The following is a 25,640-nucleotide window of genomic DNA, read 5'->3' on the forward strand; positions in this document are numbered from 1 at the left end:
TTTAAAGCCCTTCATAACTTAAGACCTTACGACTTTTCCAGTTTTCTTACATCTTATCTCTCTTTCCAAGTGCAGTGAGCCAGTGCCACAGGCCCCCTCACATATATTATTACATCCATCTCCAAGCATTTTTTAATGACTATGCTCCAGGCTTCAAAAACTCCCTGCCTCCTAGCTTCCCAGCTTCCTTCAAGCCTCAGCTGAAAAATCTACCCTCGTGTAAGGAGGTTTTTCTAGCTCTTAATGCTAGTGCCTTCTCTCTGAGACTATCCAAGTTCCTATATACATATATACCTATATATGTGTATGTATATATATCTCCCCTAATTGTACACAGATGTTTGCATTAGGGGGTGGGCTCCAAAGAGGGGCTTTTGCCTTTCTTTGCAACGTCTGCATTTTGCATAGTGCCTAGCAAATAGCAGATTACTACACACCTGCAGGGCATGAGATAACACATGCAAAAATGCTTTAACAGTATGTTAATGTTATTTATCATTGGTTATAATACTAGCAATATGACCAAGGACAAGTCTTGACCTCTCAGTGCCTTGGGCCAAAATCTGTTCATTAATTAATTAAAGAATGGTTGCTCTACATTTGAAAAGTGCATTTTAACCTCCTACTAAGGAATCAGGGGTCTGGACCTTATAAAAATAAAATATCTTTTTAAAAAGTTTAATTAGGTCATTCAAGTTTGTTAAAACATTATCATCCTATTTCATTAAATGAAACAAACTGTATTTTTAAATTGAAGACCTCAGTGTAAAATATTAGAAACTTATGATGTTCTCAAAGAGAAAAAAAAAATTTTAATTCAAGCTTTCTATTTTGGCATAGTGGAAAAGGGAGCTGATTTGGAGTCAAAGAATCTGGGTTCAAATCTGATTCAGCTACTGATTACCTTGTAACTTAAGAAATATAATTTCAGTTATTTGGTCTTCATTTTCCTCATGTGTAAAATGAGGAGATTAAAATGCCATTTCTGCAGCACAGGATTTTTTGCACTTCCAAGATTTTGCTCTCATTACAACTGTCAAGTACAAAAGCAAACACTCTTGTGGTTAGGTCATTTTCCCACCATGTGGAAGCCTTTGCAATCCCAATTTGGGTTTTCTTGGCAAAGATAATAGAGTGGTTCACTTCCAGCTCATTTTTACAGATGAGGAACTGAAGAAAACAGAATTAAGTGACTTGCTCAGGGCCACACATTTAGTAAGTTTCTGAGGCCAGATTTGAACTTGGGAAGATGATTCTTCCTGATTCCAGGCCTGGCACTCTATCCACTGCGTCACCTAGTACTCAACAATTAATTTTTATGTATGAGTAAGAAATATTTGGCACAATTTGCCACAAATCTGCAACTGAAAATAAATGACTATGGAAAAGTGTAATATTAGAAATAATCTTGAAAAAATATTGATCAACTCATGCTAGTAAATGTGAAGAAAAAACAATTTTTATAAATCTTTATAATGGTCAAATTTGATACTTGAAAATAACACTAATTATATGGCATTAGTAAACAATTCTGGTACAAGAAAAATAGCAAATAAACACACCTAGAGGATACTGAATAAAATACTGTGGTAATTCATACCACATTTACATCTAAAACAATGATGCAATTCCTTCTGAAATTAAGTTACTGAAAAGAGCTCAGTTTGATGCAAATTATTCATGAAGCATACCTAGAAATGTATGTTAAGGACATGATTGTAAGATTACAATAGATTCCAGTACAATCCAATGGATTATAATCAAGAATATTACCTCCTCAACTGTACATACACTCTTTGATCCAGTAGTGCCACCATTGGGTCAATATCTCAAAGAAATCATAAAAGAGAGAAAAGGACCTGTATGTACATAAATGTTTGTAACAGTTCATTTTCTAGTGGCAAAAAATTGGAAAATGAGTGGATACTATCAATTGAAGAATGGATCAATAAGTTATGATATATGATGATAATGAAATATTATTGTTCTATAAGAAATGATGAACAGGCTAATTTTAGGAAAGCCTGGAAAGATTTACATGAACTTATACTGAGTAAAGCATCAACAGGAACAGCAGGCCTTTAAATAAACATTGTACATAGCAATATCAAGATTGTATGATGATCAACTATGATAGACTTGGTTCTTCTCAGCAATTCAGTAATCCAAGACAATTCCAATAAATTTTGGATGGAATATGTCATCCACATCCAAAGAGAGAACTATGGAGATTGAATACAGATTGAAGCATCCCATTTTCACTTTTTTTTTTTTTTTACTCATGGCTTTTTTCCCTTTAGTTCTGATTTTTCTCTCCCAACATGATTTCTATGTAAATATGTTTTTTTTAAAGTATGTTCAAAAATAACAAAAAATACATTTAAAAAGCCAAACAGACAAAAAAAAGGAATATTACTTCTCTTTATTTAACTAAAACAATTTCACTAAATAATTTTGATACAGTTGGTAAGAAGCAGTCAAAGGGAATAGGTAGCTAGTTTGGCTTTAAAGCCAAGATGACCATTTCTCTCACCTACTAGTTGTATAACCGGGCTAATTACAACCTCTCAATGCTCAAGGAACATGAATTTCCTCATCAGAGAGGTTCTGTACCAGTGAAATCACTAATCAAGTCATCTATCACCCTCATACAAGTAAATATATAATCTTTAAAGGTTTTATCTAAATCTAAAAGAAAATCTATTGGCTCATTACTAAAATATTGAAGATATTTTATTTTGAAAATGAGATTCAGAAAGTTATTACTTTTGGGAAACAAATACTCAAGTACACTTCCTGTTACAAGAAAAGTTAGTGATATAAAAAAAAAGATATCCTCTCCCTTCTCTAGGGATATAGTCTAGCTATAGAAATCTGCAAATCCTATATGGTATCAAGCTATAGGCAAAGAAGAATTTATTCATAATAAAGATTTATGAATAAAGAGGGATTTTTTTTCCTTACACAAAATGTGTCTACAGCTGCCCATGATTCATTTTTCTTTTAATTCTTCTGATTAAAAAATATGAAGAGTACTTCTAATGTCATAGTACCCCACTTTCAGATAAAAAGCTCTCTTTAACACATTTCTCAAGCCTCACAGATCCTGACAGGTTTCCAATTGAGAACTAGTAATCTGCCTTTTAACAGGGAGGGTGTGCCTCAGCTAACTGCCTATCAACAGACTGCAAGCAATAACATAAGAATTTTAGGGGAGGGGGAGAAAGTCTTAGAGATATTAGAAGCAGCTTTACCCATGCATAAATGGACTGGCAAGAAACAACATAAACATTCACAACTTTTCAATCTAGAATCCAAAAGTTTTTTTTATTAAATGTCTCTTGTTCTAAAGCTAGGCCCAATATCTTTCTGTAGTGCATAAAAAGCATTTTTGTGAATTTTTAAAGTGCTATACTTGATATTTGCTACATCAGTTTGCTTTTCCCAATCATTACACCAATAGCAGATAATTAAATTAGCTTATAGAGTAATAAATAAAAGAAAAGAGAAAGGGGAGTTGCTAACACAAGTGTTGATGATATCACAATAAAGGCATCCAGAGCTACACACGTTCTCATCTTGCTAAAATAGAAACTCATTGAAAGATTTGGAGACCATAACTTAGGCCAAGCATGAAGTCAAGTTAATCCCTAGAATTACAGTACCCATAGAGCCTTGGGTTGCAAGGCCATCTGTGCCTCCTGTGAATACCACCACTGCTCTGCCAGTTGGGCTTTTATGACAACTTTATTGAAAGGCCTGCTGTTCCTGTTGTTTGGACACCTGTGTCTCCCCAGCTGGAACAGCTGTAAAAAGTATAGTATACTTGTAAACTTTAACCTATTAGAGATCAAGGAGGCACAAATCTTAGTAATATTTTGGGTACTAAAATGAAACTAAAGCAAGGTTATATGAACAGATTTCAAGAGGTCAGTGAACCTGGATGAAGAGGGGAAATTGCATTTTTATTTCCATGTGATTGCGTTCTTTTATTTTTAAATCCCCAAATTTTTGTGATTTAATAATATTATCCATAAAAAATTCTACCATACTCTCCAAAGGATCCATGATTTAAAAAAAAGAAGAAGAAAAAGAAAAAAAGGTTAAGAGCCTCTGCACTAAAAGACCTATGATGACTTTTTGAGCAGTAGTAAATATAAGCATTATTACCAAAATACTCTTTTCTAAACCAGAATATAGATTACTTTTTAAAACTTCCTCTCCTAGAAAGCTGCAAGGTAATAGATTTGACAGACTGAATTTCTTCCAGATAAGTCTTTCTAATCATCAACCTCTGGCAGTTATTATAATCAATCTAATCACAGATAACTCAGTTAAAGACTAATCTATTTCAGCCAAATCACAATCTCTCTTCAAGACCTCAACAGTGCCTTATGAATCAGTATTCTCACCTTCAGTTTCAAGAGCCCTCATCAGGCCACTCCAGACTTAACCCACTTCATTTCCTCTACTCCCCTTTCTTGCTTCATTCCAACACACTCAGGCAAACCCACTTATCCACAGTTCCTTCATCCCACTACTTTCCAGGGCAACTAATTTCCTCTTCCAACCCACAGACACAAGCACATCAACCTCAAACCTCTCCAATCTCCTTAAACCTCATCAAATTTTTGTTTTCTCTGCAATTCAAAAACTTGTTGAAATGGCACCTTCTACAGCAGTTTCTCAACTTCCAGTTAGCAGTACAGTGATTTATTCCTGGCCCCACTTTTTCTAATTAATTAATACATCTCACCTCTTCACACTCCCCCACCCTAATTTACAGGAACTGTACTAATGTATATAGAATCAGAGGATTAAGAGCTAAGGAGAACCACCTTAAAGACCATCTAGTTCACAGAATGAAACATTCTGCTCTGAATCTAGAAGGCAGTCAGCAAATTTGGGAAATTATAATTTTGTTCCTCAGCTTTCAAAGAAATTAAAGGAAAAAAAAGAGGGACATTGTGCCTTAGGATATTAGTTTCCAATATCAGTCCAAGTTCAAAAACAAGCCTACTTAGAGTATTTCTTATTTCTCCAATTTACTATAATAAATTATGAAAGTAGACTAGAGGAATGAAAAACACTTTTATTATTTCTGTTAAAACTTTACTAGGAACAAAACTATTACATTACCAAGGTAATTCACTTTACTGAAGATAAAACTGAGGCAGAGAGAGACTGCTATGCCATTTGTCCAAGGTTACACTGACAGAACCAGGACTAGAAGCCAGGTTTCCCAACTCCCAGTATTGTGCTGCTGATAATAATAATGATGATGATGATGGTGGTAGTGGTGGTGGTAGTATGCGGATAGTAACAACAACAACATTAACTTTAATATGTGCCAAGTACTTTACTAAAAAAATAAAAATAAATTTAAAAATTATACATATTGTATGTTTTCTGATCATATATAGTTTTCAAAAGAAGAAATACAAATTTATCAACAGGCATATTTTTTCAAAAGCTCCAAATCATTAGTGAGGAGAGAAATTCAAATTAAAATAATTGTAGTTTTACCATGTATCCACAAGCAAACTGGCCTCTATTACCAAAAAAAAGGAGTTAATGTTGGAAGAACTATGAGAAGCTGGGCATATTAATAGATTATTAGTCAAATTATGAGATGTTCAGGAAAACAATTTGGAATAAAGTGAGAAAAATTATCAAGTTATTTACACCCTTTGATGTACCCACACTTTATTGGTGTCTTCCAAATCCCATTTAAAGTTTTTCTGGCAAAGATACTGGACTGGTTTACCATTTCCTTCTGCTCATTTTACAGATAAGAAAACTGAGGCATAAAGGATGAATGAAGCACCTTGCCCAAGGTCACACAACTAATAATGTCTGAGGCCAGATAAGCACTTTTCTGATTCTGAGCTCCTTGCTCTATCTACTACACCACTTAGCTAGCCAGCACTGAATTCTAAATGGCTTAAATCAACTCATTTTTATTAAGCACTTATTCCATGGCAGGTCTGTGCTAAGCACTAGGATCACAAGGACAAGAGCTGAAATTCTACTATAGGCTATAATTAATGACAAGTAGGTAAGGAATTCAGAAAAACCTGTAAAGACTTACATGAACTGATGCTTAGTGAAGTGAGCAGAACCAGGAGAACATTGTACACAGGAACAGCAACATTGTACGATGATCAACTATGGTGGACTTAGCTCTTCTCAGCAATACAATGATCTACAACAATTTCAAAAGACTTGTGATGGAAAATATCATCCACAATCAGAGAAAGAACTATGGAGTCTGAGTGCAGATCAAAACATACTATTTTCCTTTTTTTTCTTTGGTTTTTTTTTCCCTTTTGTTCTGATTCTTCTTTCACAAGACTAATATGGAAATACGTTTAACATGATTGTACGTGTATAGCCTATATGAGATTGCTTTCTGTCTTAGGAAAGAGGGAGATAAATTTGAAACTCAAAATCTTACAAAAATGAATACTGAAAATTATCTTTACATATCATTGAAAAAATACTATTAAGTGCAAAAAGATTAAAATTTTAAATTAAAAAAAGAGTCTGGATTTTAATGGTAGTAGGCATGTTCCTCTGAGTATATGCATATGATATGAAGTGTGAAAGACAAATGTGGGAACTTGCAAATGGGGGAGTGGGGGGGGGGGGGGAAGGGGGGATACTTCATCTGTACCAGTGGGATTAAATTGAAACAGAAATGTGAGCCAATAACCCATACATAAGAATTATTGCAGGCTACATACTGTCTTAGTTTTAAAATGAAATGTTATTTTTTATTGTATCTTTACAGTATTGTGTTAAATATTTCCCAATAGCAGTGTCTGACACCTCTGATCTGGAAAATTAGTACTTTAACTTAATCTGGATTGAAAACAAGGATACCCCGAGAGGTGGAGGAGATAATGAGGAAGTACCTTCGAAGGCAGAGGAGGTAGCTAGTAACAAGATACAAGTATGAGGATAAATGACACATATACTAAATAGCCAGTATGGCTATATCTCAGAGTGAATCAAGGGAAGCAATCTTTCCCATCTTCCAGTAGACTGGGTGGGGGATAAATTGTAAAGAGTTCCAAATACCAAATAATTTTATTTATTTATTTAATTATGTTTTATTTTAGTGGTAATGGTGAACAAAGTTTATTAAGGAAGGAAAGGAACATGATCAGATCTGCACTTCCAGAAAAATCACAAAATTCACTGATCTATACCCCAACATAGAAGATAGGACTGGAATAGGGAGAGGCTTGAGGTAAAAAGACTTAACGCGGAAATATTGCAGCAGCCCAAGCCTAAAATGGAGGGGAGGCAGTGGAAGAACAGAGCAGGGAGCATTTGCAAGAAGTGTTGTAAAGCTAGAAATAATAAACCTTTTCTAGCTGCATGATTAATATGTTCTGGCTATGTATTGACATTTGCACTCAAATATGTCCTTGATGATGTTTATCAGTAAATTATTCATTTCAGGGTTTGGGTTGCTATGGCCAAAGAATTCTGTCAAGTAGCCAGCCTATCAACCAATGTCCCATCCATTCCCACCCCCAGTTTTACTTAAGCTCAGAAGCAAAGTATTCGTAGTCTGCATCAAAGGCTGCTGGTATATTTAATGAAGATATTAAACCTGGCAAAAGGCCCTGAATACAAAAGGGTGCATGTTACTTAACACAACTCTTGGTGGGCTAAAAATGCCCCTCCACCTCCACCTCCTCAACAAGAGCAGTTATTTTATAAACTATTAGGTTAAAAATAAAACTCTAGTACAGCCTGCCACTCTACCCATAAGTGATGTACATTAGCTAGTCCAGAAATAAAAGTCTTAATTTATGTTAAGACCACCCCAACACAGCAACAAAGAAAATCATCAGCATTCTTTCCCAATTTAAATTTTCATTTCCATTATTTTCGGTCCTTTCTTCGAATTACTTGTTTGCCTTTATCACAGTATGCCTATATATAAAAATAACATTATAATATTATATGTTTTTGATCATCTATAGTTTTCAAAAGAAGAAACAAAAATTATCAACAGGCATTTTTATATATGCCTAGATATAAAAATAAACATGTCTGATTTTTCTACTAGTCATTAATTTTAATTGCCATTACTTATAATAAAAGATCTAGAGTAAAGAGCACTTTTCTATAGTCAGGGGATCAATATTGTCTGTCTATAAGAGTTGTTACCTATGGGAATATAATTCACATAATATAGAAAGCCCTTCATAATTTAGATTCCCTCCCCCCAAAAATGTAATTTTTTTCCTCTGATGATTTCATTTTATCAAAATGCAAATCCTGTAGGAACCCTACATAAAATTAACTGCCATTTATACAGGATGTCCCCAAAATCTTAAGGCTGCTCTGAGATTTTCAGATCAAGAGTGAAAGACATCACATTTGAGGGGAAATTACACAACAAAGAACACAAATGACATTGATCCCCACAATATCCCAGAAAAATAGGTATTACAGACATAATTATACTCGTTTTAATAAAGAAGCTAAGGCTCAGTCAGAAAGGTTAACTTGGCCCTAATCCCCTTACCTATTAAATATAAGGAATAGGATTTCAACAAGTTTTTCTGACTCCATGACTTCATATGTAATAAATGTTAAAGAAGTATAAAGATAAGGGAAACCATTCCAATCTGTGGTGGTCAGAAAAAGGAATCTGAACAAAAACCGTGAAGAATTGGTAGGGGGTGAAGGCCTAGAAGAGAAGAGGGAGGAAAAGATCTGAACAAAATCATAGAAACAGCAAAGCACACAAGGTGTTTTCGAGGTACAGTGCCTGGGCCAGTTTGGCTGGAACAAATGATTCTTATACACTGGGAAAATGTGAGATAAGGCTAGAAATACAGATGGGGCCAGAGGGAAGAAAGAAATACTTGATGAAGAGTCCTCAGAGTTCTCTGAAGCAGAAAATGTCAAGATCAAAGTTATATTTTGGGGAAGATTATTTCGGCAACATTGATAAAAATCACAGATCTAGACCAAAAGGAAATTTGGCAGCATTGTAAGGGGAAAACTGGCACTGGGACAAACCAGAAGTGGGAAGACCAATAAGAGGACTATTTTAATAGCCTAAGTTGTAAGGTAAAGAACCAGATTGACTTTGCAATGCACTACAATGAATGAATTGGAGGAGGGGGTGTGACAATGGGCTCCCCCCCCCTTTTCTCCATCTCCTCTTCTTTGGAGGTAGCCATATAAAATAAAAAAACAAAAAACAAACAGTTAAAACAGGTTACCTAAGGGATAAGTGATGTTATTTAGAAAGAAACCATTATGAATACTGATAATTAAGATGGAAAATAATTTTTTTCACAGATCTTTGCTGCCTTTCCTCTAGACAAGAATTTTATGATTTTAAGCATTAACAATATAATCTCCTTCACTAAATTCAATCTTACTGTGCTAACTGCAACCCCAACAATTTCCAACTCTGATTTTTTTGAAAAGTAAAAGACATAGTGAAACCTGAATATTACAGCATGATTTGATGACTCTCCCCAAAACAGGAAAGAAGCTAAACCTATAACTTGGCAATTGAAATGCTGGCCAATCATGTTTGAATAAGTTGCAAATGAGAATGGATTGAGGAAGGAAGGAAAGTAGGAAGGGAGAGAAAGAGAGAGAGGAAGGAAGGGAAGGAGGTAGGGAAAGAGGAAAGGAAGGAGGGAAGGAGAAAAGGAAGGAAGGAAAGAAGGAAGGAAGGAAGGAAGGAAGGAAGGAAGGAAGGAAGGAAGGAAGGAAGGAAGGAAGGAAGGAAGGAAGGAAGGAAGAAGGAAGGAAGGAAGGACAGCAACAGACTTGGGAAAGGGAAGGAAGAGAGAGGAGACAAACTATATCAATCAGGAAATAATAAAGTAAAGAAAAGAATAGAGACAAGATAAACATTAGGGAGAGAAAACCAGAAGTCCACCTTATAAATGAATAGTAATAGAGATGATTCTAAAGTAAATTGAAAAGCTACAAAATTTTAATGTAAAGAAGTCAACTTCCTAACTCACAAGCATGTCAAAAGATGGCCCTTATAAGTAAAACTTCCTAATAGAAGTAGAAAATCCAGATTATGAGAAAGCAAAACTACTAGACATAATAACTACAGAGCAAAAACTGGAAACAGTAGTTGTAGAAGACAGTTCATCTAGAGATAAAGTCAAGAGTATACTGGATTATTAAAGTGAAGATATAGAAATAAATTAATAAAGTACAATTAATTATTAAATTTAAGATAATTTTAACACTTCTTTCAGTTATCTAGGAAGAGGTTAAAGATAAAGACAACAGAATAAACACTTCAAAACCTGATGTTGGTAGCTTACATGAAAAAATCTTACATAGAGATGTTTTTGTTTATAGGTAAAAACCACTAATGAAATAAATCAAATGAATCAAAACAAAAGCACGTGCCTCCACATATATACATATTTTTAATTTCCTATAGGGTTCCAGAATTTAAAAGGGTATGAAAAATAAAAACCATAAGTTGGGGAAGTAAATATAAGTTATGTATACACAAAATTGTGTAAGAAGCAAAATCTCTCCATTTTGGGTATGTATGATATGATATTTTATACCCCTACAGGATTCTAACATTAATAAAATGTATTTCCAGGTTTCTTGTTGCAATCCTGGAAAAAAATTATTTTCATGCAGAATTATGACTAGTATTGTATATGCTATTAGACACAGACAAAGGTCTATATTAGACTGAGATATATGACTACTATACTGTCAAAACATCTATGCTTTGTTTTTGTCGCAAATTAATTATATTTGAACAAGAGATCTTAATTTTCACTTTGATTTGTATATTAACTTTAACATAAAACAGTGGAATTGTTCAGTGATAAAATCTGATGAACAATAACCCTGACAAAAGATGAAGAAACATGTTAGATGAATATGATAGCTGTAAATAGAAGCATCAGAAAGTGCTTACTTTTCATGCAAGGTCTAGAGGCAATAGTAAATTTAAAAGATGTAGTAGCTGCCAAATGTAACATTTTACTTTTTATGCATCTATTTTCCTAGGGCAAAAACATTTACATTTGAAAGTCTCCTAAGGTTTAGAGTTAGAATGAACCTTAGTAGTCTAGTTCAGGATGTTAAGTTAAGTGAAGCAGCTATGGGCCATGAGCCTGGAATCAGGAAGACCTAAATTCAAATTCAGCCTCAGACAATTACTGGCTCTGTGACCCTGGGCTAGTGACTTAACCTCTGTTAGTGTCAGTTTCTCTAATTGCAAAATGGGAAAAATAATAGCATATGAGGATACAAAGAATCATTTGTAAAAATGCTTAGCCCAGTCCCTGGCAAGTAGTAGGTTATAAATGCTTCCTTCTTCTCCTTTCTCCTAACTTAAGATCATATTATTAAGTAGTATGATTAAGTAATAAAGCTTGTATCATAAGTGAAATCTTTGGTCTCCAGATCCAACCTTTTCACTGCACATATATCTAGGCAGAGAGATAAAAATCATTTTAGATTGGGAAAAAGATTATTTGGCATACAAATTTCCTAGCAGATCAAGGCTTGTGAAATGTATTGCGGGGCATAAGGGATGAGTAAAACTAACCTCCCTTTAAAAAAAATGACCATCGATCAGAATATCCTATAATTTTAGGGACCTCAATGGCTGTTTGTACAGCTTGCAAGGCCTCCCCTAAACAATTCGGTTCATAGCCAAATTTCTCACAATTGTGATCCCATACTAAATTACAAGAGGTCAGTACATTAAAAGATGTAACAAATGAGACAATGATCCTCAAAAATAAATGTGAAGTGTAAAAAAAATCACAAAAAGCTCAAGTTCTACAGGGCCTTCCATTTCTTAAAAGTAAATAAATGGAGGAAGCTTTTGAAAGCAATAGAAAGCAGTTTTTCTCCATCTCTTACACACACACACACACACACACACACACACACACACACACCCTTTTGAGATCTTTTCTCTTGGATTCCTGAAATAGATGGATTTCCCTGACCTACTGTAATTTAATGTGTAAGATAATCCATTTATGAAGGGCCTAGAAGATTTGTAAAATTAACTACAATTACCATCCTAGAACAAAATGATGTTTCTAAAAAGTTAGGGATGTTAGAAGTAAAGATAGGATCAAGAAGATGATTTATAAGTAAAGGAAAACAAAAAATAAAAACATTCATGTTTCTCTGGACCTTTTATTCAGACCAAATGATGTGGAGTTATGATCCTAAAAAGTAATTTTGGACAAGAGATATCTTTATTTTCCCCCAGACAAAGTTAAACAGGATGATAAAGTATATTTGCTCTGGGACAGTGAAAGAACAAAGAAACTTCAGAATGGTATTATTGGTACTTCTGGCCTGAAATACTTCCAAAACACAGAAGCAGACAAAATCTCAGAAAATGAACTGAGCATCACAATCCAATCCAAAGTTTTACTACTAACCATAAAATTAAAACTCTAATCCTATATAAAGGGCCAAGTCAAAACAAGACCAGGATTAAAATAATTTCACAAACAAATTATATCCACGAAGTTACTCTGCTTCAGGATATAAATGCTCACTGTCATCAGAGGTATCACCATCATGACACAAGTAAATATTAAAAGGAACAACTTATGAGTGTTCACCTCTTTCTATAAAGTTATGGATTGTCAGCATATATAATTTTAATGCTTTTCATTTTTTTCTCTTCAAAGCTCTGTTTTGGTCAGACACAAGAGATGAAGGACATCAATACCACTATTCTTGTAAATTGTAAATTGTAAATCACCAATCTAAAAACACATCATCACATTACCCTGATAGTTCATGTTGAAGTATATTAGGAGAGTGTTTTGCTAAGTGAACCAATAAGCTAATGGACTAAATGTGCTAAAGGATCAAATGCACTAAAGGAAACAACTTACCTACATTAAAATAATAATAACTCACTTATATAGACCTTAGAAAACTCTCATATCAACATTTTAGAGACAGATAAGTAGATAAGAGTAGAAGAGTAAATGTGTATTTCAAGGCATAATCTTTAAAAACTCCAGAAAATCCCAGATGATTAAGTAGTTTTTCCTAAAACACATTCTTAATCTCTAGGAGTTTCCCATTCTCAAAGCAATTTACAACTTCAAAACACCCCAGGGAGAAAAGTAAAGATAGATAAAATTTTGTTAGATATTATTTGCTGAAGATATCACTGTTGTGTCTAATGAATTGAAAGCACCAAAGTTCTCAATACCACTCCAAAATACTCCCCCAAATAAAAGACAACAGTAGAGCAGAATATCTGGCCTGCAAGAATCATTAGGTTAACTGAGATTCTTTCTTGAATATACCAGACAAGTGTGGTCACCCAGTTCTGGGGTGAAAGACTTCAGGAGCCTTGCTGTAATCTGCATTCTCCTTTTCAAAATTGTTTTCTACAATCCAAAGCAAACTTTATTTCTACTAATATTTTTTAAAGTACTTCATCTGTACTTATAATGGCTGCATTACTTGTGGTCTCTGTCTTACCTCACAAATTCAAAACCGTATTTGCATACTATTTTCAGCTTTTAAAAGTACTTTTACATGTCATTTCATTTGAAATCCACAACCACTCTAAAAGATAGATAAGTTATATATGTGATTGAAAACTTGACAGAAAGGTCTACAGAAGAACAGTCAGACCTTGGTGTACTCAGTCAAGTACTTTACTGCCAAAAGGGAGTCCCCAAATAATGCATACCAAGTTAGGGGAAAGTCAGCCTCAAAATGTTAAGTATTACATTTCTTGGTAACCAATATCACTCACAAATTTATCCAAGTAAACTTTTCACATATTTTAAATATCACCTCGAGAAATGAGCTCCCCTAAGTTTATTTCTAACTATGGTAATCACCATTTCTTTTATTGGTATCAAACTTAATCAACTCTCAAGATTTGCTCCCCTACCACAAGGCCCATTCCCCCCCAATACCTTAGTATTGTTAGGGATCGAATCTGATGTTTACCAAATACACTACAATCACAATGTTAAAGATTTCACTCAGGCTTTCCCAATCTGTCTTCCTCTGTAGAGTCTAGAGCAATTAAAAGAAGCTAACACTCTACCAAGGGGGACCTCTCCAATGCTCTAATAACCTCCCTACGAGATCACCTAACATTTACCTGGTATAGATTTAGCCTTCCTTCATGTCCCCAGTTTACGATCATGTCTCAAACAAGATAAGTCCAGGATGTTTTTCGGGGTAATGGACTGAAAGTTCTTGAAAAGTGGAGATGGGGAGGGAGTGAAGAAAGAGGACCCAAATGAACCACCTTTTGCTTTTCTACTGCCAATACTACAACTTCAGTCAAGAAAGAATTGAATTCCAACCCTTCCAATGTTATTTAGGAGTCCTATGACTATAAATTACTTGAGTTACTATCTCACCAGGGCATAGCAAGGCTCTGGTAAGATTATGTATGTGCATTAAAGCATTATGTAAATGTCAATGTTATTATTTCCTTTGTCTTGCAAACCAACTTGGCATATGGCCAAGTAAGACTTACCCTGTAGCTCAGATGAAAAGCTAGGTTAACCTTCTGTATATTTTAGAGGGCCCCTTTTCCCAAGTTAGAAGTCATCAGTTAATATAAATAAGTATACATATATTGGATTTAACGTATATTTTAACATATTTAACATGTATTGGACTACCTGCCATCTAGGAGAGGGAGTGGGGGAAGGAGTGAAACATCTGGAACAGAAAGTTTTGCAACGGTCAATGACAAATTACTCATACATATGTTCTGTAAATAAAAAGCTTAAAAAAAGTCATCAGCTAATTTGGGGGAGCTATATTAGGCTTTATTAAATCCTACAAATATCCTTTGATTTTATTAATAAATCAAAAATACTTTGAAACACAGACAGAAATTGGCCTGGCATGGATTCTGTCAATAAAAAGTTATAATTATTAAAAAAAAAAAAAAAAAAGAAAGAAAGAAAGAAAGAAAGGAAGGAAGGAAGGAAGGAAGAAAGAAAAGAAACAGACAGAATGGGTTTCATCCATAAAGACCAAAGCCCTGTGCTTGATCATGAAAGAACATTTTTTCAACTATTTGAACTTAGTGTTCTAAAGCACATCCAAGAGAAAATAACAACATGCATTTGACCCCAAGATGTTACTAGTGATTTAAAAAAAAAAAAAAAACCTACTCAAGTCTGGCATTTAATGGAAAATTATAATAGACCTCAAAAAAAATTATGAACTCAAAAGAGAAAAATGAAATATCTAAAATTCCATCAAAGGGGGAAAAAAGGATTATTTTTGTGGTTTTGTGGTCAAATTATCAAAATAGTTAACATACAATTTTAAGCTAATAGCATGATACCAAAAAAAGATAATTTTTAAATAAAAAAACAACTATTCAGTCATGAAGAGTTGGGCTTAGGGAAAAAAAAAAGTACAATAAAGCAACAAAATACAGTATTCCACTATTAGTTAACCATCAATGATAAACTATATCACTCTAAAAATGGTCACATTAATTTAGCAGTGACAAACTTCAACAGCTACATGGGACAACTTTACTATATGAAATGAAACATACATATCTCAGATAACAACAAATGTTCTCTGGTGGGCAAGGATAAAGAGAAATACAAGTCCCTTCTGAAAAAAAAAAAAAAAAAAACAAGGGAACATATTCTCTGTTGGTAATTAGCCACAGAGATGTTAAACATAAAAAAGTTAGATTAAAAAAAAAAAACTTAAAATCTCAACAAGTAGTATCTAGCATAGTTTAAAGGTAAAAGAATCAAGCCAGTTCCTTCCAGATTTTAATGAATTTCAAAAACATAATAAAAATCTCAAGTATTTTTTACAACTTTTCTCATTTGTATTCAGTTTTTGGTAGTAAAACAATACTAATGCCTACTGTTATCCTCACACATTTAGTAAATCAAAGTTTTAAAGCTTAATTTTATGATCATCACTTTCTTATTTGTAAGAATAAAGAAGTTTAATTTTACTTGTCAATGTCTACCAGATAGGTAAAATTCTCTTCTATTATATTTTTGGTATTTTAGTGAATATTTATGGCTCAGAGAACCTGAGAAGTGAAGACTTCTACAAATGAATAAGTAATTACTGAATAAAAGCAATATGTTCAGTATGATTATGAAGGGAAAAAATGCCATATAATAAAGGATTTCAACAAAGCATGCAACAAGTACAATCTCACTCTCTTGCATATCGTTTCTTTGTCTATGGCAGTCTGATGAACTGAATATTCAGAGAAATGGAATTATTTGGATCTGAAAATATATTATTTCATGTTAATCATATACTATTAAAACTCTCCAAGAAAGGGACAAAATAGTATATTGTGAAAAAGGTACAAGAGTTGAATCAGAGAGCCTGGGTTGCAATTCTAGCTCTACTACATGGCCTCAGCTTCCTCATTTACAAAAGTAAGTTAGCCTGCACAATTCATAAGTAAGTCTGATGAACCTACCACCAAGTTGTCAATGAAAGTAATTCTTGCTATTATATCTTCAAAGTGCACTCTTAAATGTATTGGTGAGCTCATCAAAAAATTCTCTTTAACCAAATTTATATCCCATTTTGAAAAAATAAAAACTAACCTGTGACTTTCAGCAAATGAATTAACTTCTCAAAATCTTAAATTTTCTCAAGAGTAAAATAAGGAATTGCATTAGATGATCACAAAGTTGCCTATCAGGCAATCAACAAACATTAAAACCCTAGCCTCAGACACTTATTAGCTGTGTGACCCTGGGCAAGTCACAACTTTATTTGCCTCAGTTTTCTCAAGAAATGACAAACCCCTCGAATATCTTTGCTAAGAAAACCCCAAATGATCGGACATAACTGACGGACTGAACAATAATAATGTATGGGGGACCTGTAACTGAGATTCCCCAATTCAATGAAAGACCACACAACTTGAATCTGGCTCTAAGTCATGTAACAATAATCATGTGAATAAATACATTAGGAACTAATAGGGTGAGGGAGGGGTAACAAAGAAAAATAAATCAACCAGTCTAACTAAACTGTACAGTATTGCAGAAGAGGAGGAAAAAAGGAAAGAAAATTATACACAATAACCAAAAAGGCACTTTCTTTCAAATCCCAGATAGAAGCCCCTTTTCAGAGGGTTAATCCTGAATCACTGAGAAACAGCTGACAATAACTAAGGTCCGGTAGTCAAAACAGGTAGCAGATGAATGTAATGTGAAATGAAATCAATCTCTTACTAATAGGCAGGGGGAACCAGTCAAAGATTAGCAAGCCCATTAGAGCTTTAGTTGTTCCTTAATCAGAAGAACCAAGGCCATTTCCAAATCATATATTACAGAAACTGTTTTCAGAAATTTTAAGTAAAGTCATACTTAACACTATAATCAGATGCTGTGAATTAGCCATGCTGTTTTGATGTCAAGAACTACTTATAAGTATCCACATTCAAACATAGTTTGATTTTGTACAGATTTTATTATGTCAAAAGTTTCACTGTCATATATTAAGAAACACCATTTCAAATTATCTGGTATGTTATAAGACTCCCAGGCTTGGGGTACACTTTAATCCACCTTTTCCCAGAGTCTGGCCCTGTGATTTCAATGATAGGGAACTCCTTCAATCAATGTAGACTAGCACCGTGCTCAGCAACTTATTGTCTTTAGTGTTCTGGCCCACTGAGAGGTTATGTGATTTACTCAGGGTCACATAGCCAGTACATGACAGACATAATCTGAATCCCTATCTTCTCGACTCTGGCATCAAGGTCCCACACTAATTCAAGGTTATTTGCCAGAGCTCAGAAGTGTCTCTTCTAAAAACGGAATATTCTAAATATACTGTAAATACTCAAGGTAAAGTATGGTCTTATCATCATCAAGAAGGCAAAACTGGATTCATTCTTGGCACTTATCAAGTACCTGACAAATGACATTTCTCTGCCACAAATATCATTATTTTTGTACGAAAACAATGACAAATATAAGAAGTTAATATCATATTTGGACATTCACAGGTTAGACTTTCTAAAATAGTCATCAATGTGTTTGTCATGAATGAAAGTGCATTATAACAAACTTGGACAATATAATATAACCTTATCTAAAAAATGATAGAATCATTACTGTCAAGAATACACATAAATTCTCTTTCAGCTCCTAGATACATTAGGATATTTATACTATTGGTTCAAATGTGATACATATATTAGAAAGTCTCACTGACAGTAATTATTAAAATATTACATATTGAGTTATGGCAATTTTGGTCTTTTTTCATTATTCAATAACTTTAATTATGAAACAAATATTTGGAAGATGGAAACTTTTTACCATATCTTCCTATCACTCAGGAAAATGAAAATAATTCAAAATATCACTGTTAATTCAATAGTAAATCTCTTGTAGAATGACACTAATGAAGACATTACATAAAAGTTGTATTAACTCAATTAAAAAACTTGTTAACTATCAGGAAAGTAAGAAAATCTTTTGGAGGATTTCACTGTTCAGCTTTTTTTTTTTTTTTTTATTCTATATAATTGTTTTCTTTGATTCAAATTTTCATTTTTTGGGGGGGAGAAACTTATGTAAACTCTTAAGACACAAACAACATAATACAATGCCTAGAGAGGCTTGTCTTAAAGTCAGGAAGAATTGGGTTCAATTTCTGCTTGGCATACAATGGGTATAAGACCATGCTAAATCCTAATTCATCCATAACCATGAGAAAATTTACTAAGCCTATAAGTTACAAGTCTGCATCACTGGTTAAAGTTCCCATACCCAAGTTTTCCAAATTGATGAAATCACAAGCCTGGACAAAAACAAATGACACTTCACTAGCAGCACACCTTTGGATTAACTCAACACACCAAAATGTGACACAGAGGAAGGCGCTTTTAAAAGGTCACTGAGCACAAATCTCTTATTTTAAAAAGAGAGACACTGACTCAGAAAGATTAAGTTTCTTGCCCACACAGGTAGTAAACAGCAAATCCAAAATTTAACTGCATATCCAGTTCTCTCCATTGCATCAGGGTATCCATCCATTAGATGCAACAAGGTCAGACAAAGAAAATCTGCTAGAGCCCCCAAATCTCCTTTAAAAAAGGAATATTCCAACTAAATCACCAAACATCTGAGTCTACTAATGGGAACCGAGGTAATCTTTCAAAAAATTATGGATTAACACTCAAATTCTACAAATAAGAGTTTCTGCACTAAAAGTCCAAGAATTTGATGTATAACATTCATATGTTAAATGCTATCTTAAAAAAGTGTTCTCTTCCCCAAATGGTCACATTCTAAAAGTGATGACCACATGGACATATGTATGCTCTTTCAATTCTCCTTCCCCAAACATAGTTAGAAACCTAAAAACCATCAAGTGATCAATATGGTCAGTCTATGAATCCATTGTCCATACTGATTGAAAGCAGTTTATAATCCTTTCACACCTGATGATCGGTGAGTAGCTAAGTTTCTGTGGCCAAAAAAAAGTCATCACCCATTAACACTTTCCAGTAATGAGCCTTTCTAAACTTGGCCCTCTGACAAAAGATACAGACCAATGTCTGGCCCATGATCAAAAGCTTTCCAGTTAAAAAAAGACCTACTAGAATTTTACTTCTATTGACAAAACTTTCAAAAACCCAGGATTATACCACTATGCTTCAGTAAGACATCTAAGTAGGAAAAGTGTACTGAGAGTACAAACTCAAATATATAAATGTGCAATATAGTTGTATTTGTTATTACTTTATTTCAAATACAACTATATTGCACATTTATATATTTGAGATTTGCACATTAAATGAATGGAGAGAAAAAACATGGAAATAGTTCATAGTTTGCATTATTAAACATAAGCTAGAGGTTATAAAGTGAAAGAGTTTAGGAAATCTGTTCTTTGTCACAAGCACAAGCATATTAGTTCACTTCACCATTTTACTAATCTAATAATTAAACATGAAGTAGTAATTTCATTGTCTTGAATGAGCCTTGATGTTTAGAAAGAGACAGTGAAAACATCAATGAACTATGCTCCAGCTCTCTAAAATAACTTTCAATGGACTTTTGGACATATTTCTGGATTTACTGAGTTGAATATATTTAACTATTTTAACACCCAACTATTCCTAAAGGGCACATTCCACATTTAGGTCACTCTTATACAAAGAAAACATACAAATCAATTCATACCATTAGCAGATGGTAACAATTTTTTTTTGGAGATTTCAGATTTTCCCTGTCATATCAAAATCCTTAAGTAGTTTGAATTAACACATCTAGATTTTTTTTTCCTTAGCAAAACAGAGGGAAAAAACAAAATCTAGAAATTATAACTCCTCTAACAACTCACCTATAGACACTACGGACTATTGGTTAAGAAAGTCAAAACCGTGGCTACAATTTGTCCTATAAAACATTTTAAATTCTGACATAAGGCTACCTATTCAAATTGAGCCTGTGTACACTTTATAGGGGGGGGGGGGGGGGGACAAAACCTTTTCTTTTCAATTCACCTGAAATATAAAGCTTATATGCTGAAAAAAGATAATTCATACAAAATCACCACCACATAAGCTGGGAATCAGATCACAACGATCTTAAGATGCAGTTAATACATAAAACACAAAAGTAATTGTATTGTTATAAAGAGTATGATTCACAGATACCACAAAAGGATTTCATCTTTAATATTATAAATCTTTAGATACAGCAAAGATACATCTAAAAACATCAATATATCATGAATATCAAAACTAAAAATTTCTCCCCAGGAACCCATTTTCCTTAAATACAAATATTAGATCCTGAATACTTAGAGTAGAACATTATTTCTAAAGTTTGATCTCTAGAAATAAGTTACATTCTAAATACTAAATGTAATACTCTGAAAGTAAGAGCAGAGAAATGGAAAATATTATTACTCAATTTTATTTTTTCAAGCTTATTCTTTCAAACTTATTCTGCTAATTTACTTCAATTTAGTTTTCTTAGGTTGCATTAAAAGTGATTCTTTTCATTATACTCATTTACTTTTAATCCATATATTTAAATCCTCTAGTTCACCAAGAAAATATTCCTAGATCATTCTAACTAGATCATTAAGATATTATATTAAAAGCTCAAGTAATGACTAAACTCATTATTTTAGCACATAAAATGTGTCCTTCAAGCACACTTCCCTGATTAAATCAAATAGAATAGTGATAATCTATATTCTACATATTTCTAACTTTATAGTTATAGTTTCTGCTCTTATGTCAGTGACATTAAGATTTCACAAAAGCAGGAAACTTTCAAGCTTAGAAATTTGTTTAAAGTTTTCACAACATACTTTTGAATTTGATACACTCAACAACATAAATACCACAATAAAAAATAGTACCATTCAAAGTAATCTCTCTTAAAAGATGCAAAATCAATGTATTCACAAATCAATACTTGCATGACATTTCATCAAACTTTTTTCTCTCGGTTATTTAATTTGTCTTAGAATAATCCACCTGTAAAAGCCAAAAAGAAATGGGCCTGCCTGTTTTGTTCAGCAAACATTAGAAACAGTTATTAATTTCTCCAGATTGTCCCTAATTTAAAAAATAAACAAACAAAAATATTTGTTACATACCTGCAGTTCGGAGGTGGATCAAGGGTTATTTCAGCTAGCTCTTTCTGAATTCTGTTGGTGAAATGAGAACAGACACAAAGCATTGGAGATAGTCTATAGAATAATCAGGGAATTACACTGCCCTCTACCAACATGCAGTTAAATGCAAGACTGGCTTTGCCTTCAGTAATGCTAACATGGCTGCTTCCTCTTTGTTCTCAGAGGCATAACCCAAATCCCCTAACAGAAACTTTGCAGCTTTTTTCTTTCTTACTACTATAAATAAATAGATGTGGACACCTGATTTAGGTAGCAATCTTCCACTAGCACTGAATAAAGTGAATAAAATCCATTTTAGAACACTTTTTACTTAAGAGATTCTCTTTTCAAGCTTATATGCAAATGAGACAAGAAGGGAGGAGGGAATGCACTAGAATATTTGACAATGACTTTAAACGAGTTTTACTGAGGCAGAATTAACAAGCTACAGCAGGGAGCACACAAATAGTTTTGACAATATTTTATCTGTTTCTTTGAACCTAAAAACAGTTACAAATCAATTGCTGAAAATTTACAAACATATTCACAAGAACACTTTGAAGGATTTTTACTTTTAGCATTTGAGTGATTCTCTTTCCCACATCCTAAGTACAGCACTCAAACTGAAAAGTGTATTTTAAGATTACAAACTAAGCATGTATAGTAGCTTCCGTCAACTTCAGAAACTTGACTTTTGCTTTTCATCTTTGTCTTTCAAAAATTTTGGAAACTTTGATGATTTTAAACTTGTTCAATAAGTTCTCTGACAACAGGCTACAACAAAATGAATCATTTATGTCAACATTTTACCATTTCAAGTACTGCACACGTTTAATGATAATTAAGGTAACTTAGAGAAAAGGTGAATTGGTATAAAACTATATAGACAACATCCCTGAAGCTCAGTTAAACTGATCAAGTTAAATAATTTTTCTTCCATTTTCTACATACTTTCACAAAAATTTTAAAAAGCATTGCCTACCAATAACTTTAATGTAGCTTAATGATATGACTAATCTTCGGAGAAAAGGAATAACTGGATTAATGACTTTCTTCTCCAACTTTACCACCAACATTAATGGATTTCCATTGGGAGAATGTTTTTCATGTCCATCAAAATGTTTATAAATCAGCAGAAAAATAAACGCTTTCCCCCTCATCCAACATAAGAAAATATGATTTTTTTTCCTACTACTGATCCACATGAATGTAGACAGTCAAGTGTGTACCTACAACTTTCCTACTGAACAGGTAATAGGGTAATTTAACTTTTGAAATAAAACAGTGACTTCTTAACTGGAAAACCTATTTCCCACTTTATTTGCTCTTGCATAACAAAATGCAGGCTGACTCTACTTAAATGCAAAAAAGAAATATGGAGCATTCTAAAGCCTCTCTTTTTCAAAGTAATAGGTGATGATTAATTTAGCTATAATGATGCCCATTTTTTTTTATCATGTTACAGTTTTTTAGAACAAACTAATACATTTTATCTGCCATTAGAATCAGAGTTCCAAGAATTCTAAGATTACCTGAATTTCAAGATTTCCAAAACTTAAAACTCTTTAAGTTGCTGACCTGTCTCTCTGTTAATACATTAGTTGAGAAGGCAAAGTGGGAAAAGCAATCTCAAAGCACCACCTACTTTGAGAATATGTAGTTTTCCTTCATGAACTTTTTAGTAAAATAACAGTAATGGTAAAGTATGTGACAATACATACTACATAAATAGACAATACAGTCTACATAAAGACTCTTTTATTCATGTCAACGAATTAGTGAAGTTTGCTTTAAAGCACAATTTTTTAAAGGCATCTCATCTTATATACAATTTAGGGAATGACAACTTTTCATTTAACCAAAAAAAGTTTGTAACAAGATTTTGGTTTCTATCTGGAGATAATATAACAAGTCCTAATTCACTTAAAATACAGTTTATGAACTGTGCTTAAAAAATAACTTCTCATAGGTATTACCTTTTAGCACTAGTGGATAACTTAGCAGTGGTTTTGCTAGAGAGTTTGGTGTTTTTCTTCTGCTGTGTGGCAGACGGTTTTCTTTCTTCTTGTTCCTCAGGTTCTGGTGCTGCTGGGTCCCTCTGATCTGCATCTGAACTACCACTGCTGGTACTTGGACTTTCATCATCTGACCTTTGCCTATCACTGGACATCTTGGTCAAATTATTTCTCTGAAAACTTTTAAGAGAAAAGAAAAAAAGGAGTTAAACCTTAAGAAGAAATTCCATATCATTCCTTTCTGCAAAATGTTTCTTAAAATCTTATTTTTAAATGAAAAGACTTGAAAAGTGTCTGTACACTTATCTCATTATTACTGCAAGGATACACTGGGAAGTGATGTATATACCAGAATCCAATATTTAAAGATTTACAGAACTCAACTTGGAAAACCCACTCACAATTTTTTTCGTCCCTTGGACAATCTATCAATTGTCTACTTTCTCAGAAGGCACGAAACAGATTTGCCAGGGAACTTAGGCAATGAACATTAATAACATATGACACACTGTAAATAACAGACCTCGCTGAAAAATGTTAAAAAGTCACTAATAACGTCTAAATATTTACACATTTACGTTGGTCAGAGCTACCAAATTCCCTCTCTGAAGGAAAAACATGTCCTGTTAATCACCCATATGCTTCCTAAACGTGGCAACAACCCCTTTCTCTTTGCATTTAAGCCTTTAAGCACTATACCTCCCCCCTCCTCCCCAAGGGAAAAAAAAAAAAAAAGGGGGGGGACTAATAAGCAGCCTCCTTCGTTTACACGGCCAACAGCAAAGATTCATTTGGCCACCACAGGGCTGCTCCATAGTGAAAAGCAAAATTCAAACTGCACCTTCTGCAAAGCTCCCAATGCCACCGTTCCTTGCTCAGTTTTTATATTACAGACCGACATTTTGGCCAAAAAAAAAAAAAAAAAAAGGGAACAAAGCCCCCACACACACCCCTCAAAAGAACTCTGAACAGAATTTGCAAAAGAGAAAAAAAGAAAAGCTTTAGATAGGAAATTGCAGCAGCAACAGTGGCGGCGGTGGAAATGCAGCTTTGCAGCCCCCTTTGTGGGGAGGGACAGGGAGAGGGTTTGTTATGGTAGGAGGCAGCGCTCCAATATCAGCATGGTGTGTGCACCAAGTGATGCGTGAAGTCAGTCCTGGCTCCTCGGGCTCCCGGAGACCGACAGGGCGAGCGCTGAAAACAAGAACAAAGCTCCCTCTGCCCCCCCTCCCCCCCTCCTACCCCCACCAACCAACCCCAGCTCGCCCCGGCGGCGGCGGCGGCGGCGGCGGCTGCTGCTGCTGCTGCCGCCGCCGCTGCTGCCGCTGCCGCTGCTGCTGCTGCTCCTGCTCCTGCCGCCGCCGCTGCTGCTTCTGCCGCCGCTGCTGCTGCAAACCTACCCCCCCCATCTCTTGCCCCCCCCAAAAAAAAACCCTTCCAGCTTTACCTTTACCGCCGTCCTGTCCCGCTTACACGCAGCTAAGATGTGGGGGAGGGAGAGAGAAAAAAAAAAAAAAAACCCTTCCTTAAGGAAATGGAAGCAGCCGGGAGGGGGGAAGGGGGGGCAGGAAAAAAAAGAAGCAGAGGAGGCTCTGGCCGGGGAGTGTGGAACATTGAAAGTCGGAGGGGGTTGTGTAGTGCGGCGCTCTGGCCGGAGGGTGGCGCCGCCCAGCGCCTTTGCAAAAAAAAAAAAAAAAAAAAAAAAAGAAAAGAAAACGGGGGTGGGGGTGGATGGAGGGGTTGGGGGGTGGGGGGGGAAGGGAGGAGGAGGCGCCGCTGCTGTGAGAGGGCGCGAGCTCCCCGGGAGCCCAGGTGGAACGGGGGAGATCCGAGAGTTCTACGGCCTCCCCTGTCCCCGATCGCCTCCCGATCGGTGCAGTCAGCAAGTTCCCTGCGAGCTGGGAGGGAAGGGGAGGGGTGCGCGAGGGAAGGGGAGGGGGAGGAGGAGGCGGCGCGCGTGCT

At 34.6% G+C, this 25,640-nt stretch overlaps 1 protein-coding gene across 6 annotated transcripts in view; it reads right to left on the bottom strand.

Moving 5' to 3' along the window:
• UBE2E3 (ubiquitin conjugating enzyme E2 E3) overlaps positions 1-25,640 on the bottom strand; it is a 104,586-nt gene that overhangs the window by 78,136 nt on the left and 810 nt on the right. For 3 of the 6 annotated variants that reach the window (XM_051986109.1, XM_051986108.1, XM_051986105.1), the window contains exons 2-3: positions 23,640-23,858; positions 21,646-21,696 (exon numbers count right to left, since the gene is read on the bottom strand). In XM_051986109.1, the coding sequence (XP_051842069.1) occupies positions 21,646-21,696; positions 23,640-23,833 (245 nt within the window). In that variant the 5' untranslated portion in view covers positions 23,834-23,858. Of the gene's footprint in view, positions 1-21,645; positions 21,697-23,639; positions 23,859-24,519; positions 24,905-25,125; positions 25,618-25,640 lie in introns of those variants that run through there. The other 3 variants (XM_051986106.1, XM_051986104.1, XM_051986107.1) reach the window with 3 other exon arrangements.

The sequence above is a fragment of the Antechinus flavipes genome, chromosome 3 (genome assembly GCF_016432865.1).
Source record: "Antechinus flavipes isolate AdamAnt ecotype Samford, QLD, Australia chromosome 3, AdamAnt_v2, whole genome shotgun sequence".
In the NCBI taxonomy this organism is placed as follows: domain Eukaryota; kingdom Metazoa; phylum Chordata; class Mammalia; order Dasyuromorphia; family Dasyuridae; genus Antechinus; species Antechinus flavipes.